At 48.9% G+C, this 19,582-nt stretch overlaps 2 protein-coding genes across 2 annotated transcripts; both read left to right on the forward strand.

The window, feature by feature from the left end:
• Positions 1–1,126: 1,126 nt before the first annotated feature.
• Positions 1,127–12,809, forward strand: LOC117001316 (hydrocephalus-inducing protein homolog). The gene is made up of 12 exons (XM_033069554.2): positions 1,127–3,672; positions 4,790–4,957; positions 5,210–5,329; positions 5,463–5,597; positions 5,799–5,998; positions 7,813–7,937; positions 8,529–8,730; positions 9,145–9,328; positions 9,688–9,787; positions 10,283–10,401; positions 11,453–11,676; positions 12,576–12,809. The coding sequence occupies exons 1-12, from the start codon at positions 3,595–3,597 to the stop codon at positions 12,787–12,789; spliced, it is 1,869 nt and encodes a 622-aa protein (XP_032925445.1). The 5' UTR covers positions 1,127–3,594; the 3' UTR covers positions 12,790–12,809.
• A 652-nt stretch (positions 12,810–13,461) lies between these two features.
• On the forward strand, positions 13,462–15,936 carry LOC117001525 (hydrocephalus-inducing protein homolog). Its single transcript, XM_033069941.2, has 3 exons — positions 13,462–13,647; positions 14,387–14,487; positions 15,726–15,936. Exons 1-3 carry the CDS (start codon positions 13,462–13,464, stop codon positions 15,934–15,936), a joined length of 498 nt encoding a protein of 165 aa, XP_032925832.1.
• Positions 15,937–19,582: the final 3,646 nt, after the last annotated feature.

The raw sequence follows: 19,582 nt of genomic DNA on the forward strand, positions 1-19,582 counted from the left end.
CTTCAAAAACACCATTCTGAGTGGGAAAGCAATCCAGACACACAGGAGACAAAATGGTTGCGTGTACTGGCATCCAGTTGAGATCACCACAGATGTAGAACTACAGCCTCTTCCTGACATCACCTGTAGTCATAATTTACTCATAGAAAACTCACTCCCTAATTCAACCATGTATGAGCTCTGTAGAATGTTTATCCTGGAGTTCAAATACCAAATATTTTCCATCTACTTTGCTTTTCATACTTACCTGAATGAGCTACAAATGGTATGAACTGCAGTCAGATGCATGGGGAAGGCTAGCACAAGTCCTGTGAATTGCAGTGCTGCTGATCTTTTGCAATTCTAGATAACTATTGCTGGCATGCTCAGATACACTGGACCTTTCAGGATTCAGCCCTAGAGTAGCTGTCAGAGTGAGTTAGAACAATTTAATTCTTGAGAAAAATCTAGTAAAACCTCTTCCTGAGGGCTACCTAATATTTTGTGATCCCTATTATCTCATTGCCTGTCAAAAGGTACAGGTACATCAGAACAAGGCTGTCCTGTTCATTCCTGTCTCGATGCTCTCGTTTGCTATTCAACAGCATAGCACTACAGTTATTCATGCTATTATTCTGACTTGTCAGTTCAGGTCGCTCACTTTTTGTCCTATGGGTGAGTAATCCAGGTCTTGACAAGACCATTTTATTTCCTTGTAAGCATGTTCTTCCTTGAAATGTTCCTCAGTCTTTCTATGGGAAATGACAAAATCAGCCTAGTATAGAACACATATGGTGTGCCTCTAAAGGGTGATAGGAAACGATAGGAACATATTTTTCTTATGCACTTTATCCTAAACTAAACTTCCATTCTTTTTGCTCAGGAATACTCAAAAGGCAAGGAAAAAATTGCAGTGCTTTATTGCTATGTCCTACTTTCTCCTTCACAGAAATGGACCATGACACAAATTAATAATTCCCTGCATGAAGATTATACAGAAAAAAAAGCATGGTGATCCTGTTTTGCCTGATGACCAAAAGGAAAATAAAATGCCTAAAAATAATTCCTTTTCCTGTTTTCCAGCAAGCTCCTTCAGCAAATACTTTGGAGGAAAAAGACTGTCTGACAGACAATGAAAAGCATCTTGAAAGTTCAGCATCCAGCATAGAATCCATCCTGTCAGCAGGTTTCTAATCTTTAAAGCTAGCACCTGTTAGCTTAAGCGTCCATAAATGTAGCTGTCCAAAGAACTAAAGAAGAAGAAATCTTTACCCACATAGCCAGAACTAAACATATGGAGCCCCCTAGAAATTAAACTCCCTACCCTGAATGGAATTTAGAAACAATGAAGTGACTAGACCCACAGGAACAGCAGGTACCATCATGAACATAGCCAGTGCATCTTAAAATACAAAGACCCTTAACAGACACCTAAAATATAATAGACAGCAGATCTTATCAAATGCATCTCCAGCACCATATGGAATTAAAAAACCACACATTGCAATTCCTCCTTAGGGAGGTAAAAAAAATGTATTTTTCTGCTACAATATCAGATTCCAAACTACAGGTCTACTAGTACAAATTACGATGAAGCACTTCAATCTGATCAGGAACTCTAAGGTTAGTACATCCCAGAGAAAAGGAGACCTGATAGTAGAACTGCTTCTCTTTTCACACGCTTAAAAATACCCTTCTCACCCTGGCCCAAACTTGTTCCAAATAGGAGGCAAGAAGTCAGCTCTTCTTCGCTACCGTGCTCTGAGCTCTCAGACTCTCTCACTTGTTTCTAGACCATTGGACTGCTCCGTCTGAAAGGCGGCAGGTCAGCACAGTACCCAAAGCACCATTACAACCACAGTGCTTTACCCACTAGAGCTCAGAAAGTAGCTTCTGGTCAGTAATCCCAAGTCCTTGGCCTCAGAGCTGCTCTCAGCCACACATGAAGGGAGAGGAGCACTTTTAAGTTTGACCCTTTCAGTTAGAAGCTTCTAAAGAGCAGCTCTCTCTCACTTAGACTGACTTCTCTTAGATGCTGTTGCCAATTTCATAGGGAGGCACCTCATTCTCAGCCCTGAGTCTGGGTAACACAGATGCTTCCATCTTTGACCTAGACCTGGACTCCTGAAGAACATACCTAGCTTGACATGTGCATAACATTGTAGTTTCCAAGCCACTTGGGGAACTGGTCAGTACTGGCCTGCTGTATGGAAGAGAACTGGAGATTCACCACTGCTAGGAAGGACTCATCAAAAGCCTAGAAAGCCACCAGAATGAGAAATTCCCAGAAACACCACAAGTCACATAAATTGAAAGGTGCACATCTGACCCATCTTCAAAACTTGGAAGCATGTGTAGGACAAATCTGAACTGTATGAGATTGTTTTTGCTCCAACTCTCATCCAGCATATCAACAGAGAGGTACACCTCTTGCTGGTCCATCAAGTTACACAGTCTCTCCTTTGATCTGTTCTACACAATTAAGAAACTGTTTTGTAACAAAATGAGGTATCTTGAGTTCTAGTGCTTCAAGCATTCGGAAAATCAAGCCAAACAAGCAAACAAAAAGCCCTATTTTCATCTCTCAACTGATGTAACTTTAAACTAAGTAGAATCAGTCACTGAGCAAGAAGTTCTTAAACTCAGACCTCAAAACCACAAGACAACCCTACTGAGATGGACTAGGGCTCCTGAAGCAGCTACTTCTGTTCCACTGAACTGGCTGTCAAAAATGAAAGGAGGGGGAAAAAACCAACAAACCCTAAAGAAAAAATCGTCAGAATGAAGAGGAAAAAACTTTAGATCAAAAGCAAATACAGTTCAATTGCAGTGCAAAAAAAATGCACGCACAGGTGTGGTTCCGCCCCGTTCTGGGTTCCGTCCGTGGTCTCCCAGGTCCATTGATCTCTGTGGAACCACCATGAGGTCACAATGAGTCACTGTTGCATTGATGTTAGCACATTCACACTGGCAGTCCTTGCCTGGACTCTGATCTCGCAGGTTGTCTGCAGCCTTCAAGCAGCATTTGGTGACGTGAAGGCTAATTTCCAGCAGTTAGAGTGAGCAGTGAGCAGTGAATTCTCAAAGCGGGGATTACCTGTCCAAGGTAATTACCTGTCTTCCGCCTCCTCACAAGTCAGAGGAGCAGCTGAAGCAGCTGAGATATTTGAGCCAGGTAGGCAGCCGTGTGGCATTCACTTTCCTTCTGTTCCCACCAAAATCTTGTAAAGCATAAGAAAGGACAGTTTGGACATTAACAGAGATTTGGTTAATAATTTCAGAAAATGGGATTCCCAAAGTGAGGGAAAAGGTGGGAGATGAGAAGTGCCACGATGCTCTGACAAGTCTTACTGGCTCATGGGACTGCACCCAAAGCAAAAGGCTGCTATGTTTCAGGGTCTATTTGTCCTGGGCTTTGACTTCTTTGAACCTAGACTCAGCCACTTAAATATGGTCTCATGATGAATCAGGGTGGGGTGGCCTTATGTTCTTCACTTCTGAAGGATGCCACAGCCTGGAGACAGCAATGTATCCTTTGGGTCTGCCTCGAATGGGAGTGTGGACTTTCAGAGTTCCATTGTTGCTCTTTCCAGGTGAGCCAAGACATTCTCCAGAATGGCCTCTGGATTCCAGGGCAGAGGAGCGGAACCTCGCACTCGACTGCTGGCCAGAGAGGCAGAGAAACCTCTTACTGTGAGTACCTGCTGTGACTGGGCATGAGCAGTGTTGAGGCTGGAAACTCCTCTCATGTCCCTCCTCTCCCTGCCCTGCCTGTTGTCCAGCAGCACTGTCAAGTTGCAGACCCCCTCCTCACCTCTCTGTGCCGTGCTCCTGTCGGTGGGGGCTGTCCTGCTGCAGTAGGGAACACCGTGTGTTGCTTCAGGGACAGTCCAGCACCTTGCCTGGCTGTGCCACCGGAGCCAAGTTAAGCCAGGTTCAGCCAATGTAAAGCTGAAACCCTGAGCACGTGCTGCTTTCCCTTTCCCTTTGTCACAGTAATTCCTTCTGTCAGGCTGGACACTCACCTGTGCTGCTCTGACCAACCTGCCCTCGGGCATGTGAGACGGGGGAAGCTCCAACTCTGCCCAAAGCCTTGAGAGACATGGCTGGTCCCAGCTAGAAGAGGTTCCAAGCCAGCTGCTGTCTCTCATCTCCTGTGTGGGGCACAGATCCAGCCCTGCAGACAGCAGTGGAGTCAGGGCCATAAAGGTCCCCTGGGTGGCTGGAGCTCACTTGACTGAAGATGCCCCAGTGCTGAGGCTCTGTCAAGGAGATCCCTTTGGTTTCTGCTGTGGAGGGGTCTGTGAGCCAAGGAGGAGAACACAAATGCTAATTAACAGAGAGAACTAAACCTTGGACACATTCCTGCCCACCTCCCTCTTGGTACAACTTTGCTTTCTTGTGTCTCTTGGACTCACCCAGCAGTGCTCCCTCCTCGCTGTGAGTTTTGAGTGTTGTGCAGGGATGGATTTAGGGGAGTTCTGAGAGCTCCTTCCCACTCTCTGAAAAGGTCACTGCCTCCATGAAATGACACTAAAGAGGAAACAAATGCCCAAAGAGCAGAAATCCCCGAACGTGTCACATCAAATCACGGGGAAGCCAATGGGACAGAGCCATGTGGTTGGAGTATGTGCATTGCACTCTGTGTTATTAATTTACCGATGCTAAGTATTTCAGCAGGTAACTCACTGGCCTTCCAGAACTGTCCTAGACAATGAGATCACAAATTATTCATCAGTAGCAAGTGACCAAGAAAAGCCTCTGTGAACAAGGGCATTTCTGAGGCTCTTGCTGGTGTTTTGCCTTTCAGCTGACCCCCTCTGCCTTCCAGAAGGAGATGTCTCTCACCACCAAGCAGAGGCTGGCCAGAGCTAAGAAGTTGCGTCTGCCTCCAATTGTCCAGCGTCTGCCTCCAATTGTCCAGCGTCTGCCTCCAATTGGCCAGCCTCAAGACAAGCATGAGAGCTCCCATCACAAGGTAGCCTTTCCGTGCCCTTGCTGTTTGATGTGATATTTGAGGATGGTGTCAAAAGAGCAGCTTGGCATGAGCCTGCTCAGTTCGGTCCAGGAGCGTTTGATCAGCCCAGGGCAGAGGTGGAAGAGCCACTGTTTCCCCAGTGTGGCCTGGGCAGATGCACTCACCCAGAGTCTGTACTTCACTGGGGATCAGAGCAGAATGTTCCTGCCAGCAGCCGAACCTCTCCCTGCTCTCTCTTGCCTCTTCTTGCAGGTCTCAGCAGCTGGCCCAAAGCAGAGCATACTTCTGCCTTGCCCACCAGAGGTGGTGTTTCAGAATTACACCCCTGGGGAGGTCTATGAAGTACCAGTGGTTCTGAGGAACAGGGACAAGGTAAGTGCTGGCACATGGAGATTTAACACTGCCAGAAGAGGAGAGCGCAGGAGGGTGGTTAAGGATGGCACAGGTGGCCATGTCCACCTGCCTCCACAAGTGGCAAAACCATCATTCCATGTGTTTCCCGCAGGTTCCTCATCTGGTGAAGGTCACCTTGGAGAGCTCACTTTATTTCCAGCTGGTGGGCCCCAATGATGCTTTCCGCAAGGTGCCACCGGGCCTCTTTACGACTGTCCGCATCGTCTTCACCCCTGGGCAGAACAAGGTGAGTCTGCAGCTCCCAAGAGATTGGAGTCTTCAGCAAAAAGTGAGCCTGCAAGGCTGGGTTCAGGGCGTTTGGCCTGGGTTTTAAGGACCTCTGCTGGTTTCAGTGGAGTTGCACTGGATCTAGAACTGGGACGTACTCTTTGCCCATACTGAAGATGGGGATAAATGCCCTCTGCTGAGACAGGTTCTTTTCCTGCAGGATTATTTCCACCGGCTCCTCTGCATCACTGAAATGGAAGAGTTCATTGTGCCAATTCGGGCCATTGGTACCCGAGCCCTCCTGGATTTCCCTGACCAGCTGGACTTCTCGCAGTGCCCCGTCAAGTACAGCACCGAGAAGACACTGCTGGTTCGCAATACTGGTAACCAGGAAGCTCATTACCAGCTGAGCACCCAGAGGTGAGGCAGCTCATCTGTCCTTGTGCAAAACACCTTTGGGTGGTAACGGAGCTGGTAAAGAGCAACGAAAGGAACCAGAGCACTGGAGCTGCTGCTCTGCAGCCCTGGCTGGGAATGGGCAGGACATGTGGGGTTTGCTGTTGCTTCTCATGTTTTATGCAGGATGCAGCCTTTGAGCTTTCTCTGTCCCACATTTCCTGGAGGCTGCTGGAACATGTTAGTAGCTAGCTTGCACCCTCCTGGGCACAAGCGGCTTCTGAAATGGTTCCTCACCGCTGTCAGCCAAATAGGCATGTGGCTTGCCCGTGGTCCTCTCATGAGATGCTCAGTGTGAACTGGGTTGTGGACACAACACAGCCTGTGCTGTTCCTGTCAAACTGTTTCTCCTGTTGGCTCACTGGAGCGGGCAATGCATTTTTGACACGGTATCTGCAAGGAAACCAGTTCAGTTGGCAGGTGGTGAGTTGAAGGTTACTTGATGCCAGTGATCTTGGTGTAGGAGCTGAGGTCACGAATGCAGCACAGACCTGCTGTCTAACCTGGCTCAGCTGAGTGACTTTGAATTTTTTTTTTCCCCTGGCAAAACAGAGGTCAAAGGCAAAAGGACTTTTCTGCTCTGAAGTGGGAGGGTCTGAGAGGAGCTTCCACCAAAGCCTGATCAAGCTATTATTTTAAGCAGGCTCCTTGGATGCTGTTCAAACAGGCTGCTCCTTTTCCCTGCGCAGGAACTTGCACAAGTGTAGGCAGGAACTTGTAAATCCATGCAGAGTTTTTCTTGGGGATTTCCAGACCGTGTTTTGTCACCATCAAAATAGATACCCAATAAAGTCTGGTATCCTTTTGTAATGTGCTTGCCAGCTTTTCTACTGAGTGCTACAGAGCATGTTGGATCTTGCTTGAGAGGGATTTAAAGAGTTTCTGAACATCAGGAATTCAATATTGAAGTAGATGAAGTAGAGCCTGGGTGCAGTGACAGAGGGAAAGATGGAGCTTGTGATCCGCTGGCTCTGTACAGAATTTTTCAGCATAGATGGAGTAATGGCTGCTTGAACCTAACAGACTGGATTTATTAAAACAGTTAAAGCTGTTGGGCTTCAGCTGTTACACCATCACTAAAAAGTAAGACATGTTAAGATTAGAGGATATTTGGGGTTCTTCCTGCAATAGGTGTTAGTGGTCAGATGAGGCAATTCAATTAGCAGTAATTTTTCTGTCTTCCTTGGGATGAGAGGCAGCATTTAATGAGATTGATTCTCCCACAATCAAATCATTTAATCATGGCAGTGAAGGCCCCAGTGTACAAAAGAAAGATTGGCTATAGCACCTAACTGTACCATGGGGCTTGAAGTAGATTGCAGCCTCCTTGCACACAGCATTTAGCAAAAGTGCAGGTGAAGGGTGTACTGAGAGTCTTGGTCACAAAATTGCCAGCTTTGCTCACTCGTCAGCTCTGTTTCTAAATCATGTCAGGAGTGCTTGGTCCTTGGTATCCCCATGGCCATAACTTTTGCCCAGCTCTGTCAATAAGGGGAGCTGATGCCTGAGAGTAAACAAGATGCAAATGACCCTTGAGCCTCATTGCAGAGAGTTGGAGGCAGAGTATGGGGGAGATGAGGTCATTTTATCCCACAGGATCTTGTGAAGGCTGGATCTCCTCACACTAGAGTCAGTAGCTGTTTCTGATCCTGTCTGTTCCGTCTTCTGCAGATGGTGGTTGTTTCGCTCCTTTTTTGCACAAGCAGAAGTGAACTGGAATGCAAAAGGGATAGCATCCCCAGATCTCCCCAAAGAGTTCTGATATCTCTGTCTTGCAGCCCTTTCTCTGTCATTCCGGCCATGGGAACTCTGGGCGTGGGCGACAGCATGCAGGTGACAGTGGAATTTCTGCCACTGAGGACTGGTGACTTCTCCGCGTCCCTTGTCGTGCACTACGACACAGGTGAGAGCTGGGCACTGCACAGGGCACTCTCTGCATCCCTCAGAGCAGAGCCCTTTCTAAAGCAGAAAGGTTGATGTGGATTGGACGTGGGTTTAAAGAGGGAGATGATGATGATGATGATTGTTTGCATGGTGTTCATTTTGTAGTCATCTAGTTTGTAGTCATGTAGTCTGTCATCTTGACATCATTGTAGGGCTCCACAGAAATGCCATTTCTAGAGAGCATGTCTGATACGTGTTGTTTACATCTCGCCTGGGAAACACTCACCTGGTGAATGGTGAGCTTGGTACTGAAGTCTGAGGCCAGACAAATCCCACGAGTTGGTTGGGAAAAATGAAGGTTTGAAAGCTCTGGAAATGAGGGAGCCTTTGGTTGGGGTCTGTTCTAGAGGGTGAAATGCTGGCAGGTTGTCCAGGACATCCTCGTGCTGTGCACATGCAGCTCTCAGGTTGTGATAGATGTACTGACCCATGGAGCTGCTCATTCAGCTAAAAGCTGTGACAATTTCTTCTGGGACCTGTGGTTTGCTCTGTCCCTTGTGCTTCCATCAGTCAGTGAGCTGAGCAAAGACTCCCCTTTGCTTTGTTGCAGGTGAAGACACCCACACAAGCCTTCTTGGAAGAGCTGTGGATTTGCACATCAAGCTGGACAGGAATACTGTGACACTTGAGGAGACGTACATCACACTGTCAAACCGCGCAACCGTGCTCATCCACAACCTGAGTGATATCACAGCGTGCTTCCAGTGGAAGGCTGTCGGTACTCAGGGAGAGGAGGATCAGCTGAAACTCAGGTGGGTTTGAAAGATCCGTTTAAGTGACATCCCTTGCCCAAGGTAAAACTAACCCACGGCTTCAGGAGATCTTGGTGCTTTTGAATGGCCATGGGTAAGTAAACCATCCTATCTCTACCTGCCTCCCCCAAGCAGTTGTGTGTCAGGAAAAGCCTCTTGAGGTGGCTGGTGGGTTCTCCCTCAGCTGTGGCAGGAGGCTTTGAGCCACGAGGTTCCTTTTGAGAGCTGCTGGCTTTGGAAACCTCTCCTGAGTTTGCAAGTGTGGAGTGTGCAAAAATTGATCCTCAGGTCCATTTGGGCCCCATGGCTCAGGGTCAGCCCTTGGCTGAGGAGCTGCTCCTGCACTTGCACTTCTCTCTGCAGATATGTGGCTTATTAAACAACCTGCTGGGTTTGTCTCTCCTGTGGCTGCAGGCAGTATCACAGGCTGTGTCAGCAGAAAAAGGACGAGTTGTCTGATTTTCTGAAGGAGTGTGAAGTGGACATCACTGGCCAAGAACGCTTTGCTCTTCTCACCCGCAGCCTCCAGAGTGAGAGGGCAAAGGTGAGAGAAGATGCCATGCTGTTCTGCAATGACATTTTCTCCCTTGAGCCAAAGGTAAGTGATGGCGGAGAACCTCCCTTCCTGCTTCTCCTCTTCCTCCTCTTCCTCCTCATCCCTAAATAAAGTCAATTGACCCATCCCTGCCTCAGCAGGCTTTGTGTGCCAAGAGAGAAGTCATCTGGATTCTGCTGAGCTCAGAGTGCTGGTTGCAAAGAGCGTTTCTGCCCTGCAGGCTCCTGGCAGGCACCAGGAACCTGACTAAAGCTTCCAAACTCTGCTATCAGGGTTATTGATGAGTGTTACTCACTCCCTGCTTGTCACTGGCGCTCTAAATAACAGCTTACAGGACTGTGGTTGAAAACAAGAGATGTGAAGTTCAAACAGAAATGTTTTGCTGTCTCCTTCTGCTGTAGGAGGGTGAGATCAGGCCGCATTGCTCGGCTGAAATCAGCGTGTTCTTTAAGCCCCAGGAGGCCCGGGTCTATAAGCAAGCAGTTTACTGCGACATCTCAGGTACGGCTCCTTGCCCTGCCTCTCTCACGCCAGTGAAGGTGGGGTACAAACACTCCCCTGGGTCACTGGGCTCCTGTGGGATTGCTGGGAAGGGCCCGTGGTCAGCAGGGCAGGGCTGGCACATCCCCACTGTTCCTGCAGCTTCCAGGGATCTCTTCTATTTTTATATTTTCCCTCTTGGCCCTTCTGAATGCTGCCTGTATTTAGTGTACTCCTCATCCCTTGGGAAAAACACTCTCTGAGGTGCACCCAGAAGGAGGAAGAACAAAATTGCTGACATTCCCTGAAGTTCCACTATCAACATAGGGGTAGAAGAAAGGATGGTCTCTATGAGTGTACCATATATCCTGAGGGAAAGAGAAGGGTCCCTATCGTCTCCTGGAACATCAGGAGCTGGTCCCATGCTGCTCAGAGTCAGGGGCTAGCACTAAGGCAGCCTGGAAAATGCAGGATAGCAGAAGGAATTACTGTACTGAAATAGAAATCTCTCCCCAGGTCGTGAGAACAGGCTGCCACTGCACCTCACAGGGGAAGGCCTCGGGCCCCAGCTCCGCTTCAGCTTTGAGGAACTGCATGTCGTCGGGGTTTTGGTCAGAGCAACCCACAGATATGAGGTGAGCAGCAGGGTTGGGGTGGATCCTGGTGGCTCCTGAGGTAGCAGTGAGCCTAACGGACCTCTGCAATTCCGGGCAACTTGGGCACTTGTGATAACAGTCAAATTTGGGGGGTTTCTTGGAACCTGGATCTTTCTGATGAGGTCAGAAAGATGTGTCTGTTGTTCATGAAACCCCAATCCCTTCTTCCGGGCAGCCTTTCTTGGAGATCAGCTGGGAGGCTTGCTGCAAAACGGCTTGACACATGAAAGCAACACCAGGTCAAAAAGCTGCATATTCAGTGGCTTTTGTTGCAGACACAAATCACCTTTGTGCTTGGGCTGTCCAAAAGCAGCTGGAACACACTGCCTGCATTTGAATTCCAGTCCATTGCAAACAGTTTTCAATCAAATCCCTCCTACCTGTTCCTGGGAGTCAGAGGAAAGCCATCCACCCTCCTGGCTCAGCACTGGTCAAAGGGCTTGGCAGTGCTTTGCCTTGCTGGCCAGTCCCTCACCACACTTCAGCCGTGCTGTGCCTCTGGCTCTAGAAAGAGCCAGGTGTTTCCGGGAAGGAAGCAAAGGAACTTTTCACATCTTTGCTTCTGGTTTTTCCCGCATGCAGTAAACAGGTTGGCAGCAATGGAAGGTGAATGTGCCCTGCCCGTGGTGGGGTTGGGCACACCTGGAGCCGCAGCGGCATCTCTGTGCTGATTTCACTGGGGATGCTGCAATGGCTCAGGTTGCTCTTAGGGCCTTAACGCTGTGAATGCACTTGGTGAATGCCCCTGGAGCAGCTCCTCTATGCTGCAGGTTGAAGTGGACTGTCTTTGCCAGTGGGGAAACCCCAGAGTGAGTCTTGTTTTGTGAAGGTTATCACTGCTTTGCATGAAAAAAGCCAAAGCCGTACAAAGTTGTATTTCAAAGTTGTATTTTTTTGCTTCTGCCATGCAGCAGCACAGGGCATCTTCTGCCTTCTAAAGGCATGAATCGTTTAATTAGAAAGTAACTCAGGCTTCTGTAGGAAAGGAAAATTCCTCGTGTATTTCCATTTGGCTTTTCTGCTGCTGCAGGCCACCCTGTTCAACAAGGGGCCTATTAAGGCTCCCTTCAGCCTCCTCCCTCCAACCACAGCCATGGGCTCCTGCTTCACCTTCCTGCCTCAGGAGGGCATCGTGGCACCGGGCAGTCTCCAGGCCATCCAGATCTTCTTCTGTCCCACCATGCTGGGGGAGTTCCAGGAAGAATTCCGGTTCCATGTGACTGGATCCCCTAAACCCGTGACCTTGACTATCAGGTGAGGAGTGCTTTGGGAGCTTGCAGAGCACATCTGTGGCTGTCTCTGGGTAATATCTCCCATCTACCTCATTCTGTGGTGGAGCAGAGAAAACAGGTGTTGCCTGAGGTCCTAATCTTGGCTCTGGTTGTAGCATCCCTTTAGTGTGGGGGTGCCTGCTGCTCTGTGTGGGTACCCGGGAGCTGGAGTGACTACTCCCTGCAGGGATGTCTCCTGCTTAGGCTGTGGCCCGCAGTGGGATGGATCAGCTTTGGACAGTAGCTGCTCTGGGATGTCCCACCTGAACAGCCAGCAAGGCCCCCAGGGCTTTGGAGATGGGCCAGCCTGGGTGATTTGGCAGCAGCAGCAGCAGCAGTGGTTTTCAAAACTTCCCTTAATAATCCATCACCAATGGGCAGCAGCAGCCTCACCTCACCTCTCATGGTCATGCTGTGGGGGACAAGCTGTGCTCCCAGCTCCTGAGCAGGGAGTGCTCTGGTACCTCCTTTCCACAGCCAGGAAAGGGCTGATGTGGGAGACAGGCAACTGTGTAGCAGGAACTGTCCCAAGGACATGGGCATCATCCCGTGGGCTCGAGCCATTGCAAAGGTGAACATCGTCACTCAGCAAAGGGTAGAGGTGGGAAAAAAGGAAGAAAAGTGATGATAGGAGAAGTAAAACTCACTTCTCAGGACCACAGCAGCTTGAGGGCTTGTCCCACATAGTCTGTCAGCTGCTGAGCACTTTGCTCTGGCTGCCTCCTGTCCACATGGGTGCTGTGCTGAGCACAAGCTGCTGAGTTGATTTGAAATGCAGGGTGGCTCTGAGAGCAGCTTTTATCCACACCCTCCCGAAGGACACCCGAAGTCTTCGCAATTCCCTTTAACAAAGCCACTGCCTCTCTGCCTTTGTCCTCGCAGGGGCTGCGTCAAGGGACCGACTTTCCATTTTAATGTGCCCGCCCTCCACTTTGGTGACGTCTCCTTTGGTGAGTGTGCCCTGGGCTCGCGCCCGAGTGTGAGCGCTTTGTGTGTTGCTGGAATGGAGCACTTGAACATAATCCCTCCACCACAACCTCTTCAGGGTGTTAATCCCAAGGCTGCCGGTGCCTCAGGTACCCTTTTGCCATCGTGAGATCAAACAGGACCAAAGGAATAAAAAGTCAGCATTGCTGTTCAGCCAATTCTTGTTTCCTTTTGAATAAGTGGCACAATAGAAAAAGGCACCAGGTGGGAATATGGTTCTGCGAGAGCAGATGCATCCTGCTTGAAATAATTTCATTCCTAAGGCTTCTTCAGCTGAGGGCACCTCTTTTATCTCTGTTTTTTTTTTAACTGTGCTGCTGACTGTTGTCTGCATCTGGTCACCACGGTGGCATTTGGGATTGGGACATCCTTTTTGTGCCTTTCCTGTGCCTGTTTTGTGCCTTTTGTCCTTTTGGTGCTTCTCTTGCCTCCCTGATGGAGTCACTGCTGGAGCTGGCAGTGACCACTGTTGAAGGGCATGGAGAAGCCCTGGGCTGTGCCTGCAGTTGGTTTTTCCTCGCCATCTGTGTTCAAATGACTCTTGCTAAGCAGGCTGTGGGAGATATCTCCTCCACACAGAGCTGGCCATCCAAGCCATATATCTGCTGCAATGAGCTGTAGTTGAGATAACAAAGAGGCAAAATGCAAGCATGGTTTTATCCTACCAGGATATTCCCACCAGGAGTCATGAGACACTGATGCCTGAAGGGCTATTTGTGTCATTTTCTTAGGTTTTCCTCACACCTTGGAGTGTCGCCTGTTTAACACCTCCCTGGCACACATGGCTGTCAACCTCCGCATTGCTGGGGATGGCTCAGGAGAGTTCAGCGTTGACAGCTTTACTCAGATGCAGAGAGACAGTAACCAGTCTTGGAGGAAGGAAGCTCGAGGTCCTCTGGAGCCAAGGGAATTTGCCATAAAACCCAGCACAACTGTCATCCGTGCCCTGGGATGGCAGGACCTCAAGGTATGGGAAGAGTCCAACCAGTGGGGCTGAAGCTTCACTGCAGTGTGGGAGGGCTTCAGCTCTGCTGCCAGCTTTGAGCATCGTCTGAGGGAGAGATCTGCACTGGCGTGAGGCCTCTGTTAGCTGGGTTACTCAGGATATTCCTCAAGGAGCACTGTTTTGTTTCCAAAATCACAGGCTGAAATCATGTACCAGATAGTCAAGCACTGCAGCTATTCTTATGTTTTTGAGAGCACTTTCTCTGATTGCAGGTGGGCAGAGGAAGGATGAGGACACAAGGTGGCTGTTAAAGAGAGAGATATCATTGTATAAAGCAGTTTTCTGTTCTTCCTGGTCTCATTTCTCGTCTCCTGGGAAGCAGATGAGTTGTACTCACTGCAGGAATCTTCAGTGGGGACAGGAAATACTCTGCAGTCATAAACTGCCCAGCATGTGCTGGGCCACACTTTGCCCTCAGCTTCCTACTCTAAAGCTGGACTCGTTCCATTCAAGACAGCAGACTTTTTCTGCATTTATGTTGTTGTACTCAGGTGAAAAATTAGTCCCTTTAACAAATCTGATATTGCCAGAATGCTTTTGTTACTCCCAAAGACTGTGATCTACTTATGGAGCAGCAGAAGAACTACAGCAAAATCCTCCCATTCTTTACCATGCAAGAAGATTTGGAGGACAGCACACATGGGTGAGGAGATTTTGGGAGCGAGCAAATCCTTGCTGCACTTCTTTTCTCTTCTACCAGATCACCCTGTGTTCCAACACGGTGAGAGAGTACAAGCTGGAGCTGGTGGTGGACGTGGTTGGTGTTGGCAATAGGTGGTTGGCACTGCCCCTCACAGCCAGGTACCAAGGCTTTCCTTGCAGCCGCTTGTCTCTCCTTGTGCATCCAGCACCAGCACGGATGCTGCCTGGCTGCAGCTCCAAAGGAGAAGTGTTGCTTAATGAGCTGCAATTGCCCATGTAGACATGAGAAGAGTGCTAGGAAAGCAGCCCATGGTGAGATGCCCCCTTCTCACAGCCAGGCGTGACCCTAGGCTTTTCTGAAGGGAGCCGGAATAGCATTAATTGTTGGCCTGGGCTTTGGTGCTTGAGACGTAAGAAACTTCCCCAGGGTTGCCTGTCCTTGTTCCTGCAAGTGGTGAACTTGTGCTGGTTTGTGACCACCCTGCACATTGATTTGGGACACAGTGAGCAGCCTACTGAGAGCTGGGGTCTGGTTCACTTCAACAGTGCACGTGCAGTGGGGAAGAGGCTCAAGGCAGGAGTGGGGAGGGCAACAGATCTTACAAAGAGAAATATAGTCCTTGATGGGGCAAGTGAGCTCAGGTTTCACTGCTTCCCTCTGGCTCTTTTGAGTAATGTTCTCAGAGCTGAGGCCAAAAGTTCTTCTTGCTGCAGCCAAATTCTATCCTGCTGTGCTGCTGAGGGCATTGGTAGAATGACAAGAGAGATGCAGTTCCCTGGTGCTGTTCCCTGTCCCAGGCAGAGCCGTCCAGTCAGTGCATGGGCTGCAGTTTTGTCGAGCAAGTCCAGATGGGGACAGTCAGTGTAGAGACATGTGGGGTAAAGAATCCAGGGAGCTGTAGGAACTGGAAGAGATTGATCACCCACTCGGTAGGCCTTATGCCCTCCACTGCTGGAGCACAAGAGTGTGGTAGGAGAAAAGGGAGTCATATTCACTGACACAGCAGAGTCTTGTGTTCCTTGAGCCTTGGGGGGACACTGGTGCTTGTTGGAAAGCCTCCCCCAGAGCTCATGGACTCTGGGACTGTTACAGGAGTCCTTGCAAGTGTCCATGGGGGCAAAAAAAGGGGGCAAAACTGCTACGACAGCTCAGGAACAGGGCACATGCTCTTCCTGGACACTTGAAAGCCTCTGCTTTGCCCCTCCTTGACAAGAGGTGTTTGAGTGAAAAGAAGTTCAAGGTGATTTATCACTGTAGGGCTATTAAATTTGTATCAGTGTATCAGTGAAAATTTTGATTTGACAAATGTCTTGTGCTCCGTTCCATTCTCTTTGAGGACAAAAGTTCTCAATGCTCTCCGTATCTCTAATTGCCTTGGGCTCATTCCTTTGCCCAGATGCGTCGTTCCTGCACTGCGAGTGCTCAACCCTGTCATGAGTTTAGGATACTGCTTGCTAAAGTTTCCCCGCGAGGAGAAGCTGACCCTTGTGAATGACAGCGACTTCCTGGCTGCTACCGTCTTCTCTCTCAGGTTTGGCCTTGCCTCCAGCTCCTCCCCTCAAATGTTACTGGGGGGCGTTATTACGGGAATAAAAAGGTTTGAATAAGACCTTGCTGGTTTCTATTCAAACCTAAAGGTTTTCAGAGAACAGGAACCTGAATACAGACTTTAGGAAAGAGTTTAACATCATGAAGAAGACATTTGTATTCTAGTCTTTGGCTTGTTTTCAAGTGGGAGAGCTTAGAGGGCAGTGAAAATCTGATGCAAGGAGGCTATCAGCACAGAAGCGGGTATCTATGGGCACAGCAACTTTTGGACCCCCTGAGGATGCTCAGCACCTACACTTTGCATCTTGTTTTTTGCCTTTTTGCTTTCTCCTGAGAACTTTCACAAGTGTGTGTGAGTTACACACACTTGTGGTAGATGTCAAGGAGTTTAAAGTTTCCCCAGTTCTGAAGTTACTTTTGATTCTGTCCCTTGCAGGAACACAAGGAGGAGGCCACTGCATGGTTCTCCAGCTCTATGCCATCTGGGATTATCGAGGCTCACAGCTCGGTGGAGATCCCAATTACACTTGAGGCCCAGCAGCTGAGAGAGTGCAACGCCACTGCTGAGATCGCTGTGTTTGGGAGACAAGGATCCCCACTGGTGAGAGCGAGGGGAGATGTGTGCCTTGAGCAACTCATCTCAGTGGGGCGTAAAGTGGACAGGGATTCCTCCAGGAACTTGCGATATATGGCTGTTGTGGACAAGGACAGAAGGGGCTGGTGGCACAAGCAGCAGCTTATGCCTAGAAAAGAGGAAGAGTGGAAGCCTCATAGGCAGCAATCTCAGTGCCTGACCCAGCACTTAGTTACAAATGTGGGAGATGGGATTAGAAGCCCAGTCTGAAACCCAGACCAGGCTCTGGGTCTCACACTGTGCCGTGTTACCAGATGAACACAAGTGCTTGCTTCGTGACAACTGTTCGGGATCACACAGGGACATCCCTGAATCCTGCCAAAGCAAGCACTGCCTACAAGACCACCATGAAGGAATGTTTTGTGCAGAGATTAATTGAGGCCTCTCTGAAACTCAGGTCCCTCAGATCTGAGAAATATCCATCCTATCTCCTCAAGAAAAGCCCAGCCAAAAATATACCAATGTCCACACAACTTGCATCTGGAGCACAGACTTTGCTTGCTTTTTCCACCAAGTTTGGAAATGGACAAGGCAAGCAATTCCCAAACTAAAGCTTCCTAAAAGAGGATTCTGAAGATTCTAAAGAAGATTCTAAAAGAGCTTCTAAAAGAGGCATATGTTATAACAGCAAGAGTGGCAACAAAATGCAGCCCTGTCTGCCAGGCATGGATGATCTTCATCCCTAAACAGTCTGATTTGTGACACTACCACCCCAGCAAAGCCAGCAGTGCTGCAGGATGTGGGTGTGTGTGTATAGCAAGAACACTGAGGACTGCTTTTCTTCTTGCTTCTGTGTGTCCCATTGCCTGTAATGCTGGTGAACAGGGCTTTTCTTGTCCCTTTTAAGGGTGCTGCAGATGAAGGGTTTGTGTGTGTTTTTATAAACCTTTTCCTCGGTGAGGCTATATATTGCCTTGTTACACGCTAGCTGAAGCTGGGCCAGACATCCTCCAGGGGCTATGCTGCTCATCTCCAAAGGGCTCTGCCCTGCCTTTGCTGCTTCTGCCCCAGCGTCACCTGGAGGCAAAGCCAGCTGGTGAGGCACAGCTCCTGCCTCCAGCTTCTCCTTCCAGGGAGCCTTAGCCAGGCTGCAGCCCCCTGGGCCTCCCTTCTCCCAGAAGAATAAAAGATCCGTCATCATGCAGGGCTGTAGTTCCCAATTCTTGAGGTCCCAGCCATGGTACATAGCTTTTGACTCTTCTTTGCACACAGTCACGAGTGTCCCAAAGGGATGTGCATTTCTGGATGCTGCTCTTTCTGACTGAAGGTAATTCTGGCAGCTGTCAATGCCATTGCCTCAAGTCAGACATGACTAAAGGTTTTACGTGACGCAGGATAGTTTCTTCTGTAGTTAAATCATACTCCAAGCCCTCCAGTGAATCTTATTGGTTTTGTGTTCTATGCATTCAAGTCCTGTGTGACAGCTGGGGTGTTTAGGACCAGTGAAATCCAGCAAGACTGAACAAAATGTCCCGGTTTCCAATGGTGTGAGCAGGTAGTTTAGCAAAGGGATCCATGTTCTTTGTCCCAAACTCTGTGCCAGCTCTGCAAGAAACAACCCTTTTGAGTTTCAGGCTATTTTTATATCAGTTTAGACATTTTGTTTCAAGTAAAAAATACTGCTTGAAGGATATAATTACTAATTAACGCCCCTTACTCATATATATGAAGAATACACATAAGCACAAATTGAAGTCAGCTACCTTGCCTCATGTCTACTCTGAAGAGTCTGCCTTGCTTGTGTCTTGTGCTGGCTTCACCGGTGTGGCTTGCTGAATGTTCAAGACCTTAGTGTTCAAGGACGGCTGTGCAGCAGCAGAAGTTGGGAGGGTGGTTTGGGCCAAGATGGAGCAGTGAATGAAGCAGGAAGGAGGCAGAGGAAATAGCAATGTGGAGGAGGTGTGAAGAAGCAAGAGTGACAAACAGCAGTTTTTGTCCCCTGATAATGGGAGCTTGTGGCTTTCAGGTGGGATCGCTGCAGACCCCACACTTGCTCCAGGCCTTCTGTTCCAGTCTACATCACTGACAGCTTCCAATAGCCATAATTCTCCCCAGTCTGAAAATACTTCTAGAGCTGGCTAAGTCTTTAAAACTCTCCTTGGTGAGTCTTTTTTTTTTTTTTTTTTTAAATCTTTCCTACCTTCTTCTTGGAACAGGAAATCCATTTAGAGTGCTATGGCTATGGACCGTTTCTCAAAGTCCATCCGAAGGAGATAAACTTTGGCACTATCCAAGCCTTGAAAGACAAGTCCAAAATTCTCCACCTTGAGAATGTGACTGAAGTTCCTGCACACTTCCGGATAGAGATGGTAAGTGTCTGTGGGGCTGTTTTCCAGTGAAAATGGCTGTTTAGTAGCAGTCCTTGACTTGTTATTTGTATGCAGTGCAAATTTGTATCGGAGGGCAAGCAAGAGGAGCCAGCATCTCAGGCACGGCTCTGTGAAATAGTCTGCAGAGAGGCTGAAGCACAAATGATTCTGGATCATGTTTGCAAGTTCTCTCTTTATTTTGTGGGAGATAATTAGCTGTGCAAGTCATGGCTTTGGAGCGCTGAGATCAAGAGAAGCCTGTGGCCCACTGCTCCTGAGAGGGCATGGATTTCCCCATGGATTCCCCATTCCATCTGCATTTGCTTTGTGCCAGCCTTCTGTTGACGGCAGAAACCAGGGTGTGAGATCTGCCCTCAAAGCGCTGGTGGGAAGGCAAGTTTCACAGCTCCTGAGGGTCAAACCTGCAGGGCTGTTGCACACAACTGCACCGGTGAGGGCTGGGCAGCCGCAGAGCTTGTGGTCTCTGTGGCCTTGCAGAATATCTCAGGAGACCACCTGCAGAGAAAGGTTGTTTCATTGGAGGAGGTTACACAGGGGGGATAAGCCACAGGGCTGGATCTGTAGCTTCTCCTCTGGCAGAAGAAGCAGCCAGGAAGGGTCCATGGCTGGGGCTGAGTGGGATGTGCTCCTTGCTGGAGGGGCATCTGGGAGACGCTTGAAAACAGCTTAAAAAGAGAATTGATTTCCTATATATTGGGTGGATTCAACTTCTGGAGCTGCTTAAAGTCAGCCCTGACACTG

This window comes from Catharus ustulatus, chromosome 11, assembly GCF_009819885.2.
Source record: "Catharus ustulatus isolate bCatUst1 chromosome 11, bCatUst1.pri.v2, whole genome shotgun sequence".
In the NCBI taxonomy this organism is placed as follows: Eukaryota; Metazoa; Chordata; class Aves; order Passeriformes; family Turdidae; genus Catharus; species Catharus ustulatus.